This window comes from Semicossyphus pulcher, unplaced genomic scaffold (assembly GCF_022749685.1).
Source record: "Semicossyphus pulcher isolate SPU_LCO1_2020_fin unplaced genomic scaffold, fSemPul1.0.p SCAF_14, whole genome shotgun sequence".
NCBI classification, from domain to species: domain Eukaryota; kingdom Metazoa; phylum Chordata; class Actinopteri; order Labriformes; family Labridae; genus Semicossyphus; species Semicossyphus pulcher.
In genome coordinates this window covers 7,569,730-7,589,578 of record NW_027211648.1, presented here as the reverse complement: position 1 = coordinate 7,589,578, position 19,849 = coordinate 7,569,730, and the positions used below count along the sequence as shown (strand labels likewise).

The window sequence follows — 19,849 nt, the reverse complement described above, 5'->3', positions numbered from 1 at the left end:
CACCAATCAAATGCATCGCAACAGGCTAATCAGATCAAAGTGTCACTCATCGCATCAAAACAGTGGTGCTGGTGGGTTTTCACTGAGTCCAAAGCAAAGAAAGAGCTGCGACTACCAGCCTACCAGACGCATAACTTTAGTGAACCATGAATGGGACAGAAGAGAGTTCAGAGGAAATGTCACCTTTGACACAGGCTGAAGGAAGTTTTTTGTTTAACCAGAAACAGCCATTAGATCGCTCTCTTCAAAGCCACCAGACTCCATCAACAAAAACAGTAATTTTACCCTCGCAGGATGTGGGACTTCATGGTCAACCGCTGCCTTGTTATGCGTCTTAACACACGTTAGTTCCAAACCCAACTAACCCTTTAAAACACCACACTATAACTATAACCAACAAACGAACCGATCGATGCAGCGGTGGACCACCAACAACTCCCGTGTTCCTGCGAGGTAAAATTACTGTTTTTGTCAATGAGGTCTGGTGGCTGTTAGTGTTGGGAACAACGTCTCTTTGAAGGGAGCCGGATCTTATGGCTCTGGTCCTCAAAAGAACGGCTCATCGTTCACGAACGCTACAACACTACGAGGTAGAGAGTGGTCGGACTCGCGAACGTGCCTGCACTATATTCTCCCATGTCAACACACTCTTTTAATGTAGGATAAATTAATCAACATCATTAATTTGCCAATCATTTATGGTACAACTCTGTATGACTGCAGAGATGTCAACAAAACTCCCAGAACAAAGTATCCAGAGCCGTATAGACAGAGAGTCGCATCAGTGGAGGTCCAATATGCTCCAGGATCCGCCATTGCAATGTCGAAACTCTCTCTCTCTATGGCTCTGAAAGTACCATCACTCACTCAGTCAGTCACTTACTCACTCAGTCACTCAGTCACTCACTCAGTCAGTCACTTACTCACTCAGTCACTCAGTCACTCACTCAGTCAGTTACGTAGTCAGTCAGTTACTCAGTCAGTCACATACAGACCCGTGTGTAGGGCTGACCCCGGCAGTCAGCCAAAAAAAAACGAACCTGGCAGAGGGTTGTAATGTGGCTCACCATGTTGTGGCGACATGATTCCGTTGCACCTGACCTAGTGTAGCGGAGTTTCCGTTAAAAAAAAGCTGCCTGTGGTAATTCGGCATGAAGGGGAGTGGATCTAGGGCAGGCAGTGAAATTTGGCCGCAACTCTAAAAAGACCGGCTCTCAGCTACGACTCGGTTCCCGTCGTTCGCACCAAAGAGCCGTTCAAAAGAATCGTATCATTCGCGAACGTCACAACACTGTGAAGAGAGCCATATAACTGCTGTTTCTTATTAAATAAAGGATCTTTCTCTTTAACAAAAGGTCCCTCTCTCAACAGTTAGACACCTAAAGTTTCATTTGCATAGGATGCATGTGTAAGATTAACTTGGAAAAATTAGTTTATTATAAAACTCAGTGGGGTGGGAAATTTCAGTCACGTAACAATACTTCTACTTGAGTGGAGTATTTCAGTACTCTTTACACCTCTGTCCAATTGGCTGGAAGTCATTTAAAGAAAGTGATCGGCGCACACACTGCTGAATCAGATACTCTACATCATGTTTGTTATGGTTCCCCTCATATGTCTGCATGAACTTCTCTGCCACCCGTCCAGTTTTCCTTGACTAAGCTGACTTTAAGCTTCGGCCTTGCGGGCGTGGAGTGCTACTGTCAGCACGAGAGCGGCGCTGCTGTCATCCAGCTCCAGTTCCTGATCAACGAGGTGTGTTTTCATGACCTGTTCCTTCTTTCCTTGTTTGGTTTCCTCTCTCCTCCTCCTCCTCCTCCTCTTCCTCACCCTTTAACTCCGAGTCTGTCAACTGTCTCCTGCATCTGTCTGTGCTCTTCTCACCAGCAGGTACCACAGACACCGGTGCTCGTTCAATGTTTATTAGCCATCAATCTCTTCTGGTTGTGTGAACTGTCGACACATTGATTAAACAGTAATGCTAGCTTTGTGACCCACATGCCTCCATGTTGCCTTTACCGTTGTGTTGTCATGATACAGCCTTCTAAAACAGCCTGTATCGAGCCGTGTATAAACGCCTGTCTTTCTGACCCTGCCCACAGGGGGCGCTGGTGAGTGCCTTAGCTGATGACAGCATCCACCTGTGGAACCTGAGGCAAAAAATCCCTGCGATCCTGCATTCTCTCAAGTTCAACAGGGAGAGGTACAGTAACATGTTCTTCTTTCTGCTGCTTTGTTTGCAGTCACTCTGCGTGTGTGGAGTGTAAAGAACGTTTGGAAACAGCCCTAACAGCTGGCCTCATGTTCGTCAGTGGATAATTAGCACGTTGTTGCCATCAAGTCTTGGACAAATAATGTAAGACTGTGGTTCTGTAAAAACTCTGTAACCAAACAGTCAGTTTCTCCATTTCTTGGAATTGATCTGTGCCTGTGAAAATGTTCTGTCTGTCCAGCAACCCTTTATTTGTGACTAATTTTCTCTTCTAGACTGTAACAGGAGAGATATTAGCCCTCTCACAGGTCACACAGGCACGTCTACGTTGCTGTTGTGCAACATTGATCTGTTTGTAATGCGAAGTTTAATCCAAAGGGGAACTGGACTTGGTTGGAGTTCTTGCAGACGTTTCACCTCTCATCCGAAAGGCTTCTTCAGTTCTAAACTGACTGGTGGACGGAGCTATAAATATAAGCCTCTGTAGGTCATTAGTCTGCTAATAGATGTGTAATCAACACAGCAACAACCATCTGTTTTGTGGTGGTTGAAATGTTTTTCTTAAGATTTCAAACTTTAAAGCTTCTCTGTTTTAAGAATTAATCAAATGACAATGGCACGACAAAGCCAGAGAGAATTATTACCCAAATCTGCAGTTGTCCTCAGCTCCACAGAGCTTAATTTTTAGCCTGTTGTTTGTTTTCTTGCCTTAAATGTTTCTCTCCACCATAACCCAATTTCCAGCTGCAGCAGGTGTTGCTATTCAGCGAAACAGAGCTGCTATTATAAAAATGACACGTTTATTAATGTAGCTCTTATTACCAAAAAAACAGCATTTTTGATAACTACAAAAAAAGTCATTAAAAGATTATAAAACTCTGAAGACTGTCGGGCAGCAATGATTAAGAATCAGTTAGTAATTTTGTTAGTATAGAAAGACGCAACAAGAATACATTTATCATTGTAGTTATAGCCACTGGAAACCCAAATCCAAAGCCCTCTAAATATATAATTTATGTTGTTTATGAACATAATTGTAAGCATCGAAAAAGTATTCAAAAATGTGTTTAAATTAAAATTCAAAATATTGTTATTTAAGTTCAATAAACTTTCCTGATATCTACTTTGGTTTGGGCGTGGTTAAACTATGTAACGTCTAAAAAAATCACGCTGTGTCCCAATCCAGGGGCTGCAGCTTTCGAAGGCTGTATTTGAAAGCCGATTGCGTCGCAGCGGCTCGTCGAAGGCTGTCCCATTTCGAATGCTCCTTTTCGTATTGTATTCATTGCGCGCCGATTCAAACGAGATTGCGGACTCTTAAACGGCCAATGAATACACTTTAAAATTTAAAAGTTTTTGGTTTCAACTCAATCGAATAGCGATACAAGTTTTAAAATTATCTTTAAAACAATAGGTTAACTTACGTGACGTTAGATATGCTAGCTAGTTAGCCTGCTTTCCCTGTTGCTAGGAAACAGCAGCAGCGTTCAGTGACAGAAGGGTAAGGGCTGGAACAGCTGGTGACGCAAACAGGAAATCCTCCGTCGACCAGACCGTCTCCTTTCAGTTCGACTTTAACGATCTACGCAGGCTCTGAATGACTCATCCTCTGTCGACCGCTGCCTTCAAAGGATGCAGCCCCTGAATTGAGACACAGCTAATTAATTCCGCGAACCAATCATAGTGTGGGCATGCTATGCTAAGTGTTAAAATATAAAAAGCATGTTGCCAATTGAAATATAAACAATCAGATTGCAGGGCTCCTGCTCCCTCCTCTGATCCTGAATGAGATGCCTCTGACATAAGGAGCGAGATTAAGCTCATTGGTGTGTGCAGAGCCGGGGAGATGTCAATCAGAACGGGATCTGCCACGCCCACAAAGTCTTCAAATATGGTGTCGTTAGCAAATGAGCTGCTTTATGAACTAGATTTTAAAAAAGTCAGTTTCAAGCATGCATTGTTACATTTTTTAAGTTTCCAGGTTCAACCAAAACCACCCTAACAGATCGTATAAGATGTGTGCACAGATAAACAGTCAAAAACACTAAACAGGTACCATCAGCCCTGTCCATGCGACGCTGTAAACAAGGTTTAAACCTGAATGATTCTTCCTAGTTGAGAAAAGACAGCAGTGTTTACTCTGCCATCCCTCCCTGCTGGTCTATATATAGTCTGGCTTCATTAGTGTGACACAGAGCAAGGCCTTTGTAATTAAATCTTAGTCACTCGCTACTCCTTCCAGTTGGAGCAGCATGATTAAGGACTGGGGCGACTCTTTGATGCGACTGAGTCATGATGAGATAATGAAAAGCCAGGTTGTGATGGATCCTCCCGATCTCCTCTTGCAGAATCACGTACTGCCACCTGCCCTTCCAGAGCAAATGGCTTTACATCGGCACGGAAAGAGGAAACATCCACATCGTCAACGTGGAGTCCTTCACTCTCTCAGGCTACGTCATCATGTGGAACAAAGCCATCGAACTGTGAGTCTGTTTTCTCTTCTCTGCTGCTGTCTGACTATTTGCATATCTTCTTTGTGCACTTGTGAGAGTTGACACCGAACCAGGAAACTCTGAAATGCAAAGGAATGTGTTGCAGATACAGTGTGTCCTGCGAGCTGAGAATACTGTAGCTCTGATCAGTGTGAAGGCGGCACGGAGGTGGTGATTGTGCCTCGCCAGAACTTGCCGCTGAGACTTCTGGAGGTGTTTGCTGCCTGATTTAAAGAACATCTGTGATAGGAAGTGCCCACTTGATAACCCCGGTGGCTTCTCCTGTGTCACACACTCCCCCGTGTAAACACCCACTGAAAGGACCACAGGGCCTTTACATCACATCCTGTTCAAAGGTGAATGTTGAACATTTCCTGCAGGAATCGGATGTATCTTGGCAGGCGACACATTCAGGTAGAACACACTGACTAAGAACTTTTGATTATACTGGTTATAGTGCTATTGCAGTGCCTGATTCTGTGAATGAAATAGCCCTGCAAAGGAAAAGTGTGACAGCTTATTTCAGGCAAAACTTTCGCCCTTAAAAGTTTCTCTTTACAGGTATTTTTTCCAACCACCAGCGAGCTAAAAGAAATAATTTCAGAGTGACTGGCAGCTAAAATTAGAGGCAGGGGAGTGCTTGTGTGTGTGCGCGGCTGCTCGTGCAGTCGGATAAATTGCTGCTTTAGATCTGGAAGTTGAAAGTGTCAGAACACCAAAGTATGAAATCAGCTCCGATAAATGTCTGAGAAACAGACGGAGGAGAAGGGAAATGATTCCGGCTGTCTTGACTGTGCGGATGATTAAAGAAAAGAGCTCTGGGCTTCAGTGTGAAATGTAAAACAAAGTGTTCAGTAGTTTCTTTGTAGAAGTAAAAGTCTGTTCAACTCACTTTGGCCTGAAGGATGCTCGAAAATATCAGCATGTTGTTGGTATCAGGTGGTAAAGGCTTTAAAGTAGTAATCTTGAAGATTTTCATTTAAATAAATGTCTGTTCAGTCACTATCTATCGCAGAATGAGGTAACACAATGGTGATTGAGCCGATGGCCCACTGATGAAAGCCTTTGCATTTGCAGTATTACAGACTGGCTGTCTGTGGCGACTTTTGTGGAAAAAATCCCAAGCAGCGCCCAGTTAGTGACGCGTTTTCCATCAGCCAGCAGTGGTTGGTCTGCCAGAGAGGGTAGGCGGAGCTAAGCGGCTGCTTTTCCGCTCTCTGCAAGTGTTGCGAGTAAACAGTAATCTACTATGGCTGAACAAACAAAGAAAAGATGGATGACTACAGATACAACTTCAACAAGAAGTCAAAATCCAAAGAAAAAGAAACAAATTCAACGCTCAGATGAAGCAAACAGTCTAAACAGGAAAGAGACCGTCAGCGAGGAAAATCAAGAGTTACAACCGGAGCCAACCGTGGACGTCACACATGCAGCACTGTCTGGATATCTGGGAAGTGTGCTCCCGCAATTACCATTCATCGCCACAGGTGCCGCCAAAGAGAACCAAACTGAGATCTTCAAGATTGCAACTTTAAAATCAAACATCGTCATCGTCCCATTATGAAAATTTCTGCTAATACGACAGGCCGACAAGATGAAGCTTTAATAATGCTCATGCACCGTGAGGCGTTAGCTATTCAGATGATCTAAACACTCCAATACAATGGCTGACAGAATTCACCTTTAAAATTGCAACATAAACAATATGAACGACTTCAACTGAGGTTACATGTATAAAAGTTGAAGTAGGTGTGTTGTTTTGCGCAGTGACTTTGTACATGTTGAAAAGCACTGTTGTATAACTGTATCTGCCCGTGTGCATGGAAGCAGGCATAATACTCTGTGTCAAAAGAGACATTTCTGGGTCTCTGTAATTTGGTAGAAAAAGTTGTGCATATACAGTCAGCCAAAATAAGTTTGCAAAAATACAAATGTTTCCAAATCTTTTTTTTTTTTGGCACATTCAGTTTGTTTGCAGATATTTTTTTGGACAGCAGAGGACCACACAAATTGGATCCAGGCCACATTTGGAGGTTGTTTGAAATGTGATTCCAATCAAATGTCCACAAACGTGCCTCAGTGCAGACACGGTTTCAATGTGTCTTTTGCATTAATTGCAATGCAAAACAATGTTACATCCAGCCTGACAGAGATGGCGTGAAAGCAGAATGTAAACCTGCCTCCATCACTGAGTTCATCTGCTAAAATGTAAGAGCTCTGCACCGCGACGTGACAGCATGATTGAGTTGATGGATCTCCAATAGTATCATGCTTTCACGTTGCAAGGCATTAAAATAAGGCAAATAGTAAAAGCAAAACAAACAAATAAATACCCGTAAGATCCCAAACATCAATAAAAATGTTAAAAAATAAAACAAAGCCAAATGTTAAGAAAAAGCCAGACGATAAAGGTGAGTTTTAAGAAGAGATTTAAAAGAGATTTAAAATGAGTTTGCCTGCCTGAGATCTCCAGGCAGGGAGTTCCACAGATGGTGATGGCTTAATAGTTTGTTATACACAGTCCAATCTCAGAGCCCATCAGCTATCGTCTGACGATATAGCCTCTCTGAGTGATGGCTAACTTCTTGGGCATTGTTTGCAGTCCAGTTAGCAACTTGAGAAGCAACCGTGTGTTCAGATTAAAAGTGAAATTCGCCCCGTCAGATACGTGGGTATTTCGTTCCCCAGAGGAACGCCAGCCGGGGGCGGCTGTGGCTCAGTGGTAGAGTCGGTCATCCTTCAATTGGAAGGTCGGAGGTTCGATCCCCAGCTCCCTCAGGCTACATGTCGAAGTGTCCTTGGGCAAGACACTGAACCCCAAATTGCTCTCGGTGGCATAGCATGAATGTGATATCTGATTGACAGTTGGGCACTTTACGTAGCAGCCTCTGCCACCAGTGTGTGAATGGGTGAATGTGACATGTAGTGTAAAAGCAGCTGTGAGTGGTCGCAAAGACTAGAAAAGTGCTATATAAGTACAGTCCATTTACCATTTACCATTTATCTGGTGAATCTCAGTTTCACTGTAAGTGGTAAGTTACACAGAGGCTGCAGTCTGGCTTCCTTCGGCGGTATGAACCTGAAAAAGAAACCGTTTTTCTTGTGATTTACTTTAACTAACGGGTCTTAAGTTTGCTGAAGTAAAACATCATGATGCCGATTAGTTAAAAGTCAAAATGAAGCTTTGTAAGGTCTGTCTTTAAGAGGAGAAGAAACTACTTGGATGTAAAATTGCTCTTTTGTTGAATGGAGGTTGGAGCGATCATTTCTGATGCATTCAAGGAAGTCAGGGAAATATAAACGCTGAATTTGTCTCAAGTTGAATTGTTTGATATAGAGCAGATTGTTGGCTGAACTTGCTGCAGGTGTCTGTTTGTGGAGAGAGATAAGAGAGATGACGCTGATAGGAGCCGGGATGTCATTGCGGCGCATTACGTTCGGCCTGCTTTTGCTCTCCACACGGACGGTCTTTCCTGCGTACGCCGCAGCCTGCTGATACGTGATTGGTCAGTATTACTCGGACTACAAACGGAAACAAGAACACTTCCCGTACTTAAACCCTCTGTAGAATCTGAACACATTACACACAATCAAACTTGTGATTCACGTTCTGTGTCTCCTGCAGTGTATAGAAACTATGGAAGCCCTAAGTTTCATATTCAGTGCTGTTGAGGAGAGTGAGCCCTCTTAAATTCAGCTTAAACTCATTATTTTTTCGCAAAGTGGGGATTACCTTGCCTTTCAGCCTTCGGACTATAAATCACGCTGTATGAATACATTTATTCTCATTATACGTGAAATCGCTTCTTCATAACGACGCTGTATCATGAGGTGATTACCGGCGGCTGGAGTTTGTATTCCGGTCCGTCCCTGCCTTTTACTCGCTGCTACATCTCCGCCTGTATCGACTCATCAGCAGCAATGAGATCATTAGCTGCTGGAGCCAGACCACATTCAGAGGCAGCAACACTTTCTTTAGGCCAGACCTTCACTTCCAACGTGGCCCTTGCTCTGTTGCCACGGTGATGCTGTCTCCACACACCATAATCTCTCACAGACCCTCAAGTGACCCTGCTCTCCCTCCCTCTCTCCCTCCATTTGTCTCACTCATATGTCATCTCTCTCTCTCACTGCTGCACAGATGCACATTTTCATCTTATATTGTGGCTCTTTTTCTCTGTGCACAACCAGAGATTCTGGCTTTTGATCTTTATTTGTCTTTTTTGGATATCTTTCCTAATTACCTCCCCATCTCTTCCTCTCTCTAAAAGCTACACTAAACAGCATTTAAACAATTTGTTTACTCATCATGCCCAAACATCTTGAATTTAAACACACTCTCTCTCTGTCTCATTGTTTCTTTCCCGTCCTTAAACCTGCACAGATCTACTAAGACACACCCAGGACCTGTGGTGCACATCAGTGATAACCCCATGGATGAAGGAAAGGTAACTGACAGTTGACAAATACACACCTTTAACCTAACACGTTGGACAACACTGAACTTTCTTTGTTATCTGACGTTGGAAAAAGATAGCAGAACATTATCATCCAATTAAAATGCTAAATATCGGATATCGCTTTCAAAATAAAAGACAGAATGTTTATTTCTTGACGAATTGTTCGCAGAAACCGTCCACAATGTCACACAGAAGAGACGGAGACACTAGCTATGTTTTGTAGCAACGGTGACATCAATAGACCAGAATGCATTGCTCCTGTTAAGTCTTCTAAGTGAGGGTTGTGGCCATGACCATATGCTCGCCATATTAGTGTTCATAAAATATTTACCTAATTTGACAAATCCTTCATCACATAAACTGCTCTTTGAATAAATGCAACAGGTTAATGCTGCTTGTTTAAAAGCCATGAAATGATTTTATTTCTATTTTATTCAGTTGAACCTCTGACGATTAAAACACAAAGTATTTATTAATCAATACTGGCTTAAGAATGGGGACTGTATGTATTCTATCTACTGTCCAAAAAAGGGTAAAAATGTTTAAAAATGTTATGAAATAATCTTTAATATGATGATAATAATGTTTTTTTTGGAGGCTTCTTTTATTGTTAATGTATTAGGAAACATGTTTTTATTATTATTAATCTTTTTATTGGGAATACAAAAATACAAAAGTTTAAAATTTCACCCGACAACAAGAACAATCAAACATTGTCTTTGCATAGAAAATAACAGCTGTTGCTATTAGTAATTCTAGCGTGTGAATAGTATGAATATTTAAAATATGAACATATACAAATAATAATAAACAAACAGGTCAAAAGTAAAAAATTTAACACAGAAAAATAAGAATCATTTATAAAATAAAATAAATAAATAGTGAAACAACAAAAAGAAATTACATACAGGAAAGAAGAAGATCATTTAAAGGAAGTTAAACTCATTTTTTTTTTAAAGTATTGGGAAACATTTTAGTTTAACACACATAGTTTCCTAACTACCTCCTAATAAAGTGTCCGACATGTTCATTTATATTCCTGAGAATAACATGGAAATTAATTTGACACCACAGACGAGCACACAACTCAGCAGTTATGAAAAAATACTGTTAATAGTTAAACAGTAGTTAATATTTACACAGTGTAATGGATCTAACTTGAATCAGTCAGTGTTTCCATATATTAAGACTGAAACTTTTTTCCCAGGGATTTTCCTCTGGAAACCAACTACTGTTTGTTAACAATTATACATTAAAAGTAGTGGGGCCATGGTTCCGGTCTCTCTTCATCTGTCTGATAAATAAAGGCAAAAAAGCAAAAAAAAAATCTGCTTCAAAAAACCCAAAAAACATTAACAGTAGAATCTTCTGTTACACAGAGTAAATCATTAAACGAGTTGCATCTTAACATATTTTCTGTATAATAGGTACCAAAATAAACACTTCTCAGTGTGAAAAAGTCACAGTAAATGACAAAGTCTGAGTAAAATGAAGCCTCATGTTTTATTTCTGATGACGGCTTCTTTAAACATCAGACAGTGTCGACGATACCGTCGTGTTAACTCCAGCCTGAGTTATATGTGCACAATGTGGTTTCACAGCAATCAGCTGAGCTGTGCTTTGCTTCTCTTGTTATTGCAGCTTCTGATTGGATTTGAGTGCGGGGTTGTGGTGTTGTGGGATTTGAAGTGCAAAAAAGCTGACTACCGCTACAATTACGATGAGGTAAGGCATTATTTCCTCTCTGCTCGGTTCTTGGGAGGGTTAGTTTGTTTCTCACTTCTGGTCGAGCAACATGTGGGGTCTGGGAAGGGTTCGCATCATGTGTTACTTCCATCATGTGATCAAACAGAAGCTCTTGAACGTTTCCTCATGAGGCCTGAAACAGCTGCTCAATGAACCCTTGTGATTTTATCTCAGGAGCTTTCAGGTTGGGTGACACAGCGAAGTTATTTATGTACTATACAGACTAGAAAGCGGATGATAGTAGCTCCACAGCACTATTACAGGATAAGTCAGATGATAGTTGATATTTTTCTCATGGTCAATCCATGAATCACTTCCCATGAAAGACCAAAACCAACAATAGCCTGATCCTACAAACAAGCTCTGCCTTTGTAGACAGCCTGATGCATCTTATTCCCCTGTGTCACATAGAGCTCCATTGTTGTCCAAAAACTACTGAAACACATCAGAGAGCCGGACTGTTGCACCGGCAACATGTCCTTGTTTTTAATCAACACACACAGTGTAATATTTTGAGCTGATTCCACTTACACCATCCTGCTGCCAATGGTTCTTACTAGAGCAACAGGTTTGTTTTAAAGGGCCAGTTCGTCGATTTTCAACCTCAGTCCTATCTGTTATGGGGAGCTAATGCCTTTATGGTAGAAAAAAACTGCCTTTGGAGGACGCTATCCTCTTCTCCGATGAGCCCTGGAAAACCTCCAGGAAGGGAGCTCGCTAAACTACACTTCCTCAATCTAGGACCCCCGCCTCCGATGTCATTTCTCATTCAGAGTCGTCAGGTGTGAAATGTAGACCTGAAGATTTTTTTAGACAATCCACTGGTATATTCTCGTCCTATTTCACATTCTGTACCGCTCTGAGCCATTGCCTGCAGCGAAACAGTAGTATTTCACTCCAGCGTCTCTCGCTGGTCCACTCCTTTTAGAGGAAGGGGCGCAATGCATGCTGGGTGTTGTAGGAATGTAGAACGGGCGAAACCATAAGCTATTTGTACAACTTTCTCCACAGCTATGGCACCAATTTGAAAAATAATTGCCTCTATTGATTACAGAGAACACCAGCTTTGACTGACAGTGGCTTTCTCCAGGGGTGAATTGCTCCTTTATGGTTCCCAACAAACACACAGTTAACCCCTGTTTGGGACACTTTTGCGAAAAAGTACAGCGACCAGCTATTTTAGGAAAATAACTTCCCTGTTTTTTAAAGATCAAAGTAAACATAAATGATGCATTTTCAAAGACTTGCGTCTTCAGTAGGAACAAATGAGCTTGAGTGACGCAGAGGAAGTCGGAAGGGTTTGAGAGACAAACGAATCTACTGTTGGTTTTGCTCTTGTTAGTGGGATTTGTCAACAACATGGAACAACCCAGCCTTATTCTTTTATTCTTCCGCTCTTGAGCTGCTACAAAACTTCTCATTTAATGTTGCACAGCTGTAAAAAAGTGCTTCGCCTCGCTCTATCGCACCCTAATGACGTGCTGCTGTGTGTCTTTCAGGCGATCCACTCCGTCGCCTGGCACCACGAGGGCAAACAGTTTGTCTGCAGCCACTCTGATGGCACGCTGACCACATGGAATGTACGAGCCCCAGCCAGGGCTGCACAGATCATCACGCCACATGGTAGGGACTGTTTTACACACACTTTTATTGTTTACACACACACACACTTTTATTGTTTACACACACACTCACACATGAGTAGGCATATTGAACAGGAGCCAAGTTTGTCTTTAAAAGCACATATTGAAGCTCAAAGTCCCCATGCTTCAAGGTGTGACTGTGGCAGCATGTCTATGCATGTACTGTAGCCTTGTTAGCCGTGCACACTGCACCTTTAAATAAGATGCCTTCTGTGCCGTTTGACCTCCACTAGGAAAGCAGCCTAAAGATGGAAAAAAGCCAGAGCCATGCAAGCCTATCCTGAAGGTGGAGTACAAAACAACAAAGGCGGGGTAAGTGTGATGGTAGCGAGTCCTCACCCATCCTGTGTCTTAACCGACTCTGGTTTGAATCCACATCCTGTTCTCAAAGTACCCTTTCCTGTTATTCTGTCACAACAGCCTGTGTGCAACAGGCTGGTCCTGTTGACGCTGCCCTTCTGCTGCAAAGGCCACGTCTAATTATTTCTGTGTTTCGCCGACTTTGTTTTGCTGTGATCATTAGCCGTATTATTTGCGATCATGACAAATGATTTACCGTTTAGTTGATGTCGCATGTTAATTATGTTATGATGACTATTAACGTAATTATCATCTGAAGAGAACGAGCGTTTTGCTTCAAGGTCGCAAAGAACAAAGAGAAAACTTCCTAAAAGAACCTGACATAAAAACATTAACTCTTTCACTGACGCTGATCTAATTATCCCTCACATTTTTCCTCAGGTATCAGAGGACAGGGATTAATATAGTGGTCTTTATAATTAAAAAGTAGGCTCCTCCTCTTGTAGATGCTCTGAAAATGGGGGCAAAATGTCTCCAGAGGAAGCGCAACAGTAAAATTTTGTCGTCCCTCTTCACCCATTCACCGCTAATTGGACCTTGTAGCTTTGGAATTTATTGACACTGCAATAAAAATGTGTGTGCGTGTGTGTGTTTTCATTGTAAACCCAGGGACCCATTCATGGTCCTGTCTGGAGGTCTGTCGTACGACACAGTGGGGAGGAGAGCCTGTCTGACTGTGATGCATGGAAAGAGCACTGCCGTCCTGGAGATGGACTACCCCATTGTGGATTTCCTCACGCTGTGTGAAACTCCATATCCCAACGGTGAGCTGCGACACTCCGCTGAGGACACGCTCTGTATTTGTGTCAGAATCTGTGTGAACTCACAGAAGTGACATCATAGTTAACTTTGGACTGTTTTATCTTCTTTTGTTTCAGACTTTCAGGAGCCTTACGCTGTGGTGGTTCTGCTGGAGAAGGATTTAGTTTTAATAGACCTCGGACAGATTGGGTAATTATTCTGCTTTCTAAATATAGTTTAGTAGGAGAAAGTGTGCATCAGATAATATGGGTATTGTAGAATTAGTTCACTATAATAATACACATCATTAAAGACGTTTTTTAACTATATTTATAGTTTCAGTCTAAAATGTGTAATTAAGGGGCGCTGGTTTAGCTCAGTCGGTAGAGCAGGAGCCCATATACAGAGGCTGCATTCCTCAACATAGCGGACGCAGGTTCGACTCCCGCCCTCGACCCTTTGCTGCATGTCACGCCTCCCACTCTCTTCTGCCAATTTGTTGTAATCTCAAAGATCTCAGTTTCGTTCTCTTTGGCGGCACCTATGGCGATAAACAGTAATTGCTGGAGCACACTTCCCAGATATCCAGACAGTGTTGCATGTGTGACGTCCACGGTTGGCTCCGGTTGTAACTCTTGATTTTCCTCGCTGACGGTCGCTTTCCTTTTTAGACTGTTTGCTTCATCTGAGCGTCGAGTTTGTTTCTTTTTCTTTGGATTTTCACTTATTGTTGAAGTTGTATCTGTAGTCATCGATATTTTCTTTGTTTGTTCAGCCATAGTAGATTACTGTTTACTCGCAACACTTGAGAGACCGGAAAAGCAGCCGCTTAGCTCCGCCTACCCTCTCTGGCAGACCAACCACTGCTGGCTGATGGAAAATGCGTCACTAATTGGTCGCCGCTTGTGATTTTTCGCCACCGACACCACAAACATTCTCCTGCACGCTGTGCCTACAGGTTACCACAGATCAGCTGTTTTTTATCATGTACATTTATATGTAGGTTTTAATTTATCATCAACCAGTTAAATAAGAGTCTGCTGTGTGATTCAGAGGTACCAGCTTGATCAATGTGATCTGTAATGTTAATTCAGAACACATGGCTGAGGCGCACTGATACACAGAGTGAAGAGTCCCAACACTCATGGAATGCCTTTTATCCAATCAGATTACTTGGTCGGAACTATATGTTGTATAATTTAAATTATATTATGAGTATAATAAGTTTACAGAACACACAGCTGTCACAGCTTTTCACTTCCTCCTGTTCTGTTGAAGTCCTGTGAAAATACAATATCTAACTTGAAAACATTTCCAAAGGGAATTGTTTTGTCTTTTTACTTTCATCTTAATGTTTATTACTTTTTCCCCGGGTAGATTTCACCTCTGTTTACCGTTTTATTCTAATTATATTGTAGAAACAACACAAATACCTGAGGCTCTTCTCTTACTTGCTGCTGTTCTGCATCTTACACTGTCAGTACGTGTAATAAAAAAATGTCACCCTGTTATATAAATTAATCTACGGCTAACCGACAACATCTAAAGAAAGAAGAGGCAGTCCTTAATTTAGTTAGCTCACTGGATGTCATGAAACTCTGTTTATTACAAGTGAGCTGATAGTGTGATGAGAGTCATTAGCAGCACAGGTCGAAGTTTACTGTATATATCTGGGTGTCAGAGTGCAGTAGTTACAGTCCAAGTGGCTGTTGTTTATTCATTACATTGGGAGTTGTAATTTTGTAGTAGGTAGACCGGTTCATGTCTGACCTATGGCACATTGTCTTGGCAGGTACCCAATATTTGAGAATCCATATCCTCTGACTATCCATGAGTCACCAGTGACCTGCTGTGAGTACTTCGCCGACTGCCCTGCTGAACTTATTCCTGCACTTTACTCTGTCGGCAGCCGGCAAAAGAGACAAGGGTACAGCAAGAAGGTAAATCACCCCGCAGTGTAATCTGTGTTTAATATGCATTGGATGTAGCATGCAAAAGAAGTGACTATTACATGTAGATCGATTATAAATTGCACACATTTTTCCTTTTTGCAGGACTGGCCCATCAGTGGAGGAAACTGGGGCCAAGGCACTCAGAGTTACCCTGAAATCATAATCACCGGGTTTGTCACTAATTGTTTTACTGTTTTATTTTAGATTCTATTACTTGCTTTGTCAGTGAAGTGAAAAAATATCTTACATTCTTTTGTTTTGTTCTTATATTTTTCCCTACAAATAGACATGCTGATGGGTCCATCAAATTTTGGGATGCTTCTGCATGTGAGTACTTTTTATTTGTCTTTTTTTAGGGAGCTATGTGTGATCGTCTTTGGCTCAGATTTGTAGTTTATAGATTATAACCGTCAGAAGACACATGACAGATTACATAAAGGTGCAATAAACACAGTAATAACACATATCTATATCATCAAGTCAAATAAACAAGTCTATGACAAAAAATGTTCTGTCGCATTATTATGTCATTTCTTCGTTAGTGTCTCTTTCTTATATTTAAATACTCTTCTCTTGCAAGGAACAAATTCATGCTGCAGAGAATTGTGCTAATTTCAAGCTTCATATTTCTCTCTGTGATACCTGTGGAGTAGCTAAGCATGATTTACAGTTAAAAAAAAAATTTCTCACACTGGTGCTCTGTGCAGGCCCTCATACAACCTCTGCCCGAAACAACTCAGTCTGCTTTGTCCCTTTAAGAAACCCCGCCCCTACAAGCCCACTTGATTGGCCAGCTATCCGTAGCCTGCTGACGTCACAAAGTGCAGTGTGTAGAAAAAACTGTGTGAAACCTGGCGTTCACAGTTCCAACATACTTTTACCTACAGATTTGAAACTTCACCCACGTTTTGCATGACCATCAACATTGTAACATTATGTCTTAAAATGTGAAGCAGCATAATACCCCCCCTTTAAAATGTTTAATCATGGCACAATTAGTTCTTGCAGTCATCATGTTCGGCTTTTTATCCAGACTGGTGGAAATGTTGGATTTGCAGATATATTGACGGCCAATTATGCACACTCTTTCAAACTTAGTTCTAAGGACGGAATCGTGTTGTGAAGTGATCATTTGGCAGAAACTGAGCAGAGAAAGTTTCCGTTTTGGCTTGAATTTACTAAGTTGTGTTTGATATGTTTCAATCATTTCTAGTCTGATTCTTTTACTTCAGAAATTCTTTCCTCTTAAATAAGAATGCCAACTTTTAAGACACGATTGATGAAGCTCAGCTTGATCGCCTTTGCCATACTAAGCTTTGAAGTAGCGCAATATACTGCTTAAGCATGTGTGTACACATCAGTGTCATCTGCATAGAAATATTTGTCTATTCCCTGAAACTGTTAAGAGAAATTGTTTATGCAAAAGACCCTAAACTAATCCAGTAGGTACATAGAACTACTGCAAACTATCATTTTAAACACACTACATCGTATCTGAAAGTTAAATCTCTTTTTTTGCTCCTCTCCAAGTAATGCTTCAAGTGCTGTACAAGCTGAAGACTGCCAAGGTGTTTGAGAGGACTCGCGGTAAGGAGGAGAAGCCAAGCACAGATATAGTAGAGGAGGACCCGTTTGCAATCCAGACATTGTCCTGGTGCCCTGAGAGCAGGATGCTGTGTGTGGCCGGGGTGTCTGCCCACGTCATCATCTACAGGTTCAGCAAACAAGAGGTCACCACTGAAGTTGTGCAGGTGAGGACACAATCCCCCTCCATTGGCAGCGTGTCAACAAAAACACGCAGAATGAATTTATTCCCTCTCTTTTGAACAGTAAAAAATGGTTCTGGTAAAATACTTAATCCAAAGCCAGGAAAAGTATGTTCACAAATCTGACGTATCATATCTTGTGTGCAGCTTTTGGAGGTGCGGATGCAGGGTGAGTTTACTGACGGAGACTCCCCTGACCCAGGAGGGGAGCAGACTCCCACCCTGCCCACCCCGGGAGCTTCCTCCAGCCCTCAGGAGGGCGAGCTTCCCACACAGCCCTCCACAGGCAGCAACTCCTCTGACGGACCGCGGGACAATATACCATGCCTGCAGTATGGAAAATTACTTCTGCTTAAGTTGTTTGATTAAGGTCATAGGGAAGCAGGTTGTCACTAAATTTAAACAGATTGCTAAAAGGTCGTTTAGGTGGTGTAGTCGTCCACACACTCAAGTACACCAGGGGGGAAATAATCCTCTTTGAAAAATATTAAAAATGTTCTGACAGTCAAAGGGTTGAAGGGGGAATAGCAGTCATAAAAAATGGTGATATTGTCAGTGTGGCTTCCCCAATAGGTGATCATTCTTTCTAATGTAATGTGCAGCCTGCTGTCTCATCCTGCTGTGTGTTTGATGCAGGGTGCGGAGTTCCCCGCTGAAGCAGTCTCCGGGCTACCAGGTGGAGCTGGTGATCCAGCTGGTGTGGGTGAGCGGGGAGCCTCCTCAGCCAATCACGAGCCTGGGTATCAACTCCTCCTACGGCCTGTAAGTCCACACGGCTGGCATGCTTGATATTTTGTCATGAGTTACAGTAATGATTATGCCTGTCCACGAACTGAATTTGCTGTGTCTAGAAACTTTAATTACCGTAAAATCTGGAATATAAGTCGAATCGGAATATAATATTTGGGGGTATCCCAGAGGGAAATAAGTTTTCTATAGCTATTAATTCACAAAAACGTGTATACAAGTTATTTTAACACTATTTCAATTTATTTTAATTTAAAACACATTCAAAACGCACACATATTAGAGCCGACCATCATGTCGAGTTTGCAATCCTGCTAGCTAACGGTGCTGTAGCTAGCGGTATCGCCATCGTCTGGGTAAAATACAGTAACACAGTAACATAGCTCTCTCTGCATTATATACTGGTATACTGGTCGCACCGGTATATAGGATGCAGCCCACTTTGTAGATGGAAAAAAATGTATTCAAAGTGTGTCTTATACACCGAATCTTACGGTACATCCTGTCACACAGAGTGCAAAAACACATTGTAAATAAAGCCTGTATCATAGCTAAGTTGGAGCAAATAAGCATCCGAGTCCCTCCTGTGTTACAGTGTGGTGTTCGGAAACAGCAGTGGTCTCGCTGTGGTGGACTACCTCCAGAACACTCTGCTCCTCAACATGGGCACCACGGAGCTGTACAGCCCCTCTGACCCCTACCAGAGGCAGCCGCGCTCCCCTCGCAAACAACGGCAGCCCTCTGGAGGTGAGCTGCAACCTTTTTCTGTTGGTCACTCTCCATAGCTAAGCACCTGAACAGACTGGTATATATATTATCAACCCTAAGATACATAAATGTAAATAAACATATCCAAATAATGAGCTGAAGGGCTCTGATTCTGCCTGTTAGATCTGGGTTGGGGATGCAGGGCTGACACTTGGCAGCAGCTTTGCCTTCGCACCATGAGCACCGCCCCCTGCAGTAGCTCCTGTCCCTCAACAGGGGGCATCACTGACAGATTCTCCATCTGTTCAGTTGGACAGAGTGCAGTCAGAGTGAATGCTGTATCCCTGCTGCAATACTTTGATTCCTTTTAATGATTAAACAACACATTATTCCTCCGCTTGTTTTAGCGTTGCTGTTTCTGTCAGGTCTCTTACTGTGTTTTTGTCTCTGCCTAATCATCCTGTTTGTGTTCATTCATTGAGTCTCGGGGGTCTGCTGCTCGATTTAAGACTTTTATTTCTCTCTGTCGTGACAAGCAGTTTTTAATTAATGCACTCTGCGAGAACACAATCTGAATTCTGTTTCATTTCGGTGAAACATCCTGCAGCGAGCCCCCGAGACTCTTTCTTTCTTTTTCTTTTGCACTTCTGATCATTTTCCTGTCTCACTGTTTTTACTGTCGGCCTCTCTCTGTGGTAAAGACGTTCCACCTGTGACTTCTTGCATGTCCAGACTTTCTTACTTGTATTCTGACTCTGTGAAAAAGCTCCGCTCATCTCACTTCAGTAAGTCATGTCGTGTCGGACTTTCTTCCCCCCTCTCTACAGTATCATTTCTCTCCTCTAAGCCTTCCCCCGTCTTCTCTTAAAGGTACACACCCTGATTTTGATATATGAGCCCCAAATCCCCACAGTCCTCGCTATTGACTTTTTAAAAACAGCAGCAGCGAACTTGGAGGAAATTGGGAGACTTGGGGGCACTTTAACGAAATCAGGTTGTGTATCTTGAATCCCTGCCTCCCG

The 19,849-nt window shown here is 42.3% G+C and overlaps 1 protein-coding gene across 3 annotated transcripts in view; it reads left to right on the top strand.

Annotated features, from left to right (window-relative positions):
• Positions 1–19,849, top strand: part of stxbp5b (syntaxin binding protein 5b (tomosyn)) — a 40,407-nt gene that overhangs the window by 7,800 nt on the left and 12,758 nt on the right. For all 3 annotated transcript variants that reach the window (XM_069661146.1, XM_069661145.1, XM_069661144.1), the window contains exons 3-18: positions 1,674–1,755; positions 2,103–2,203; positions 4,561–4,695; positions 9,089–9,152; positions 10,806–10,889; positions 12,410–12,533; positions 12,787–12,865; positions 13,523–13,677; positions 13,792–13,864; positions 15,447–15,594; positions 15,709–15,776; positions 15,893–15,933; positions 17,137–17,357; positions 17,520–17,704; positions 18,009–18,134; positions 18,715–18,866. In XM_069661146.1, the coding sequence (XP_069517247.1) occupies positions 1,674–1,755; positions 2,103–2,203; positions 4,561–4,695; positions 9,089–9,152; positions 10,806–10,889; positions 12,410–12,533; positions 12,787–12,865; positions 13,523–13,677; positions 13,792–13,864; positions 15,447–15,594; positions 15,709–15,776; positions 15,893–15,933; positions 17,137–17,357; positions 17,520–17,704; positions 18,009–18,134; positions 18,715–18,866 (1,838 nt within the window). The remainder of the gene's footprint in view (positions 1–1,673; positions 1,756–2,102; positions 2,204–4,560; positions 4,696–9,088; positions 9,153–10,805; positions 10,890–12,409; positions 12,534–12,786; positions 12,866–13,522; positions 13,678–13,791; positions 13,865–15,446; positions 15,595–15,708; positions 15,777–15,892; positions 15,934–17,136; positions 17,358–17,519; positions 17,705–18,008; positions 18,135–18,714; positions 18,867–19,849) is intronic.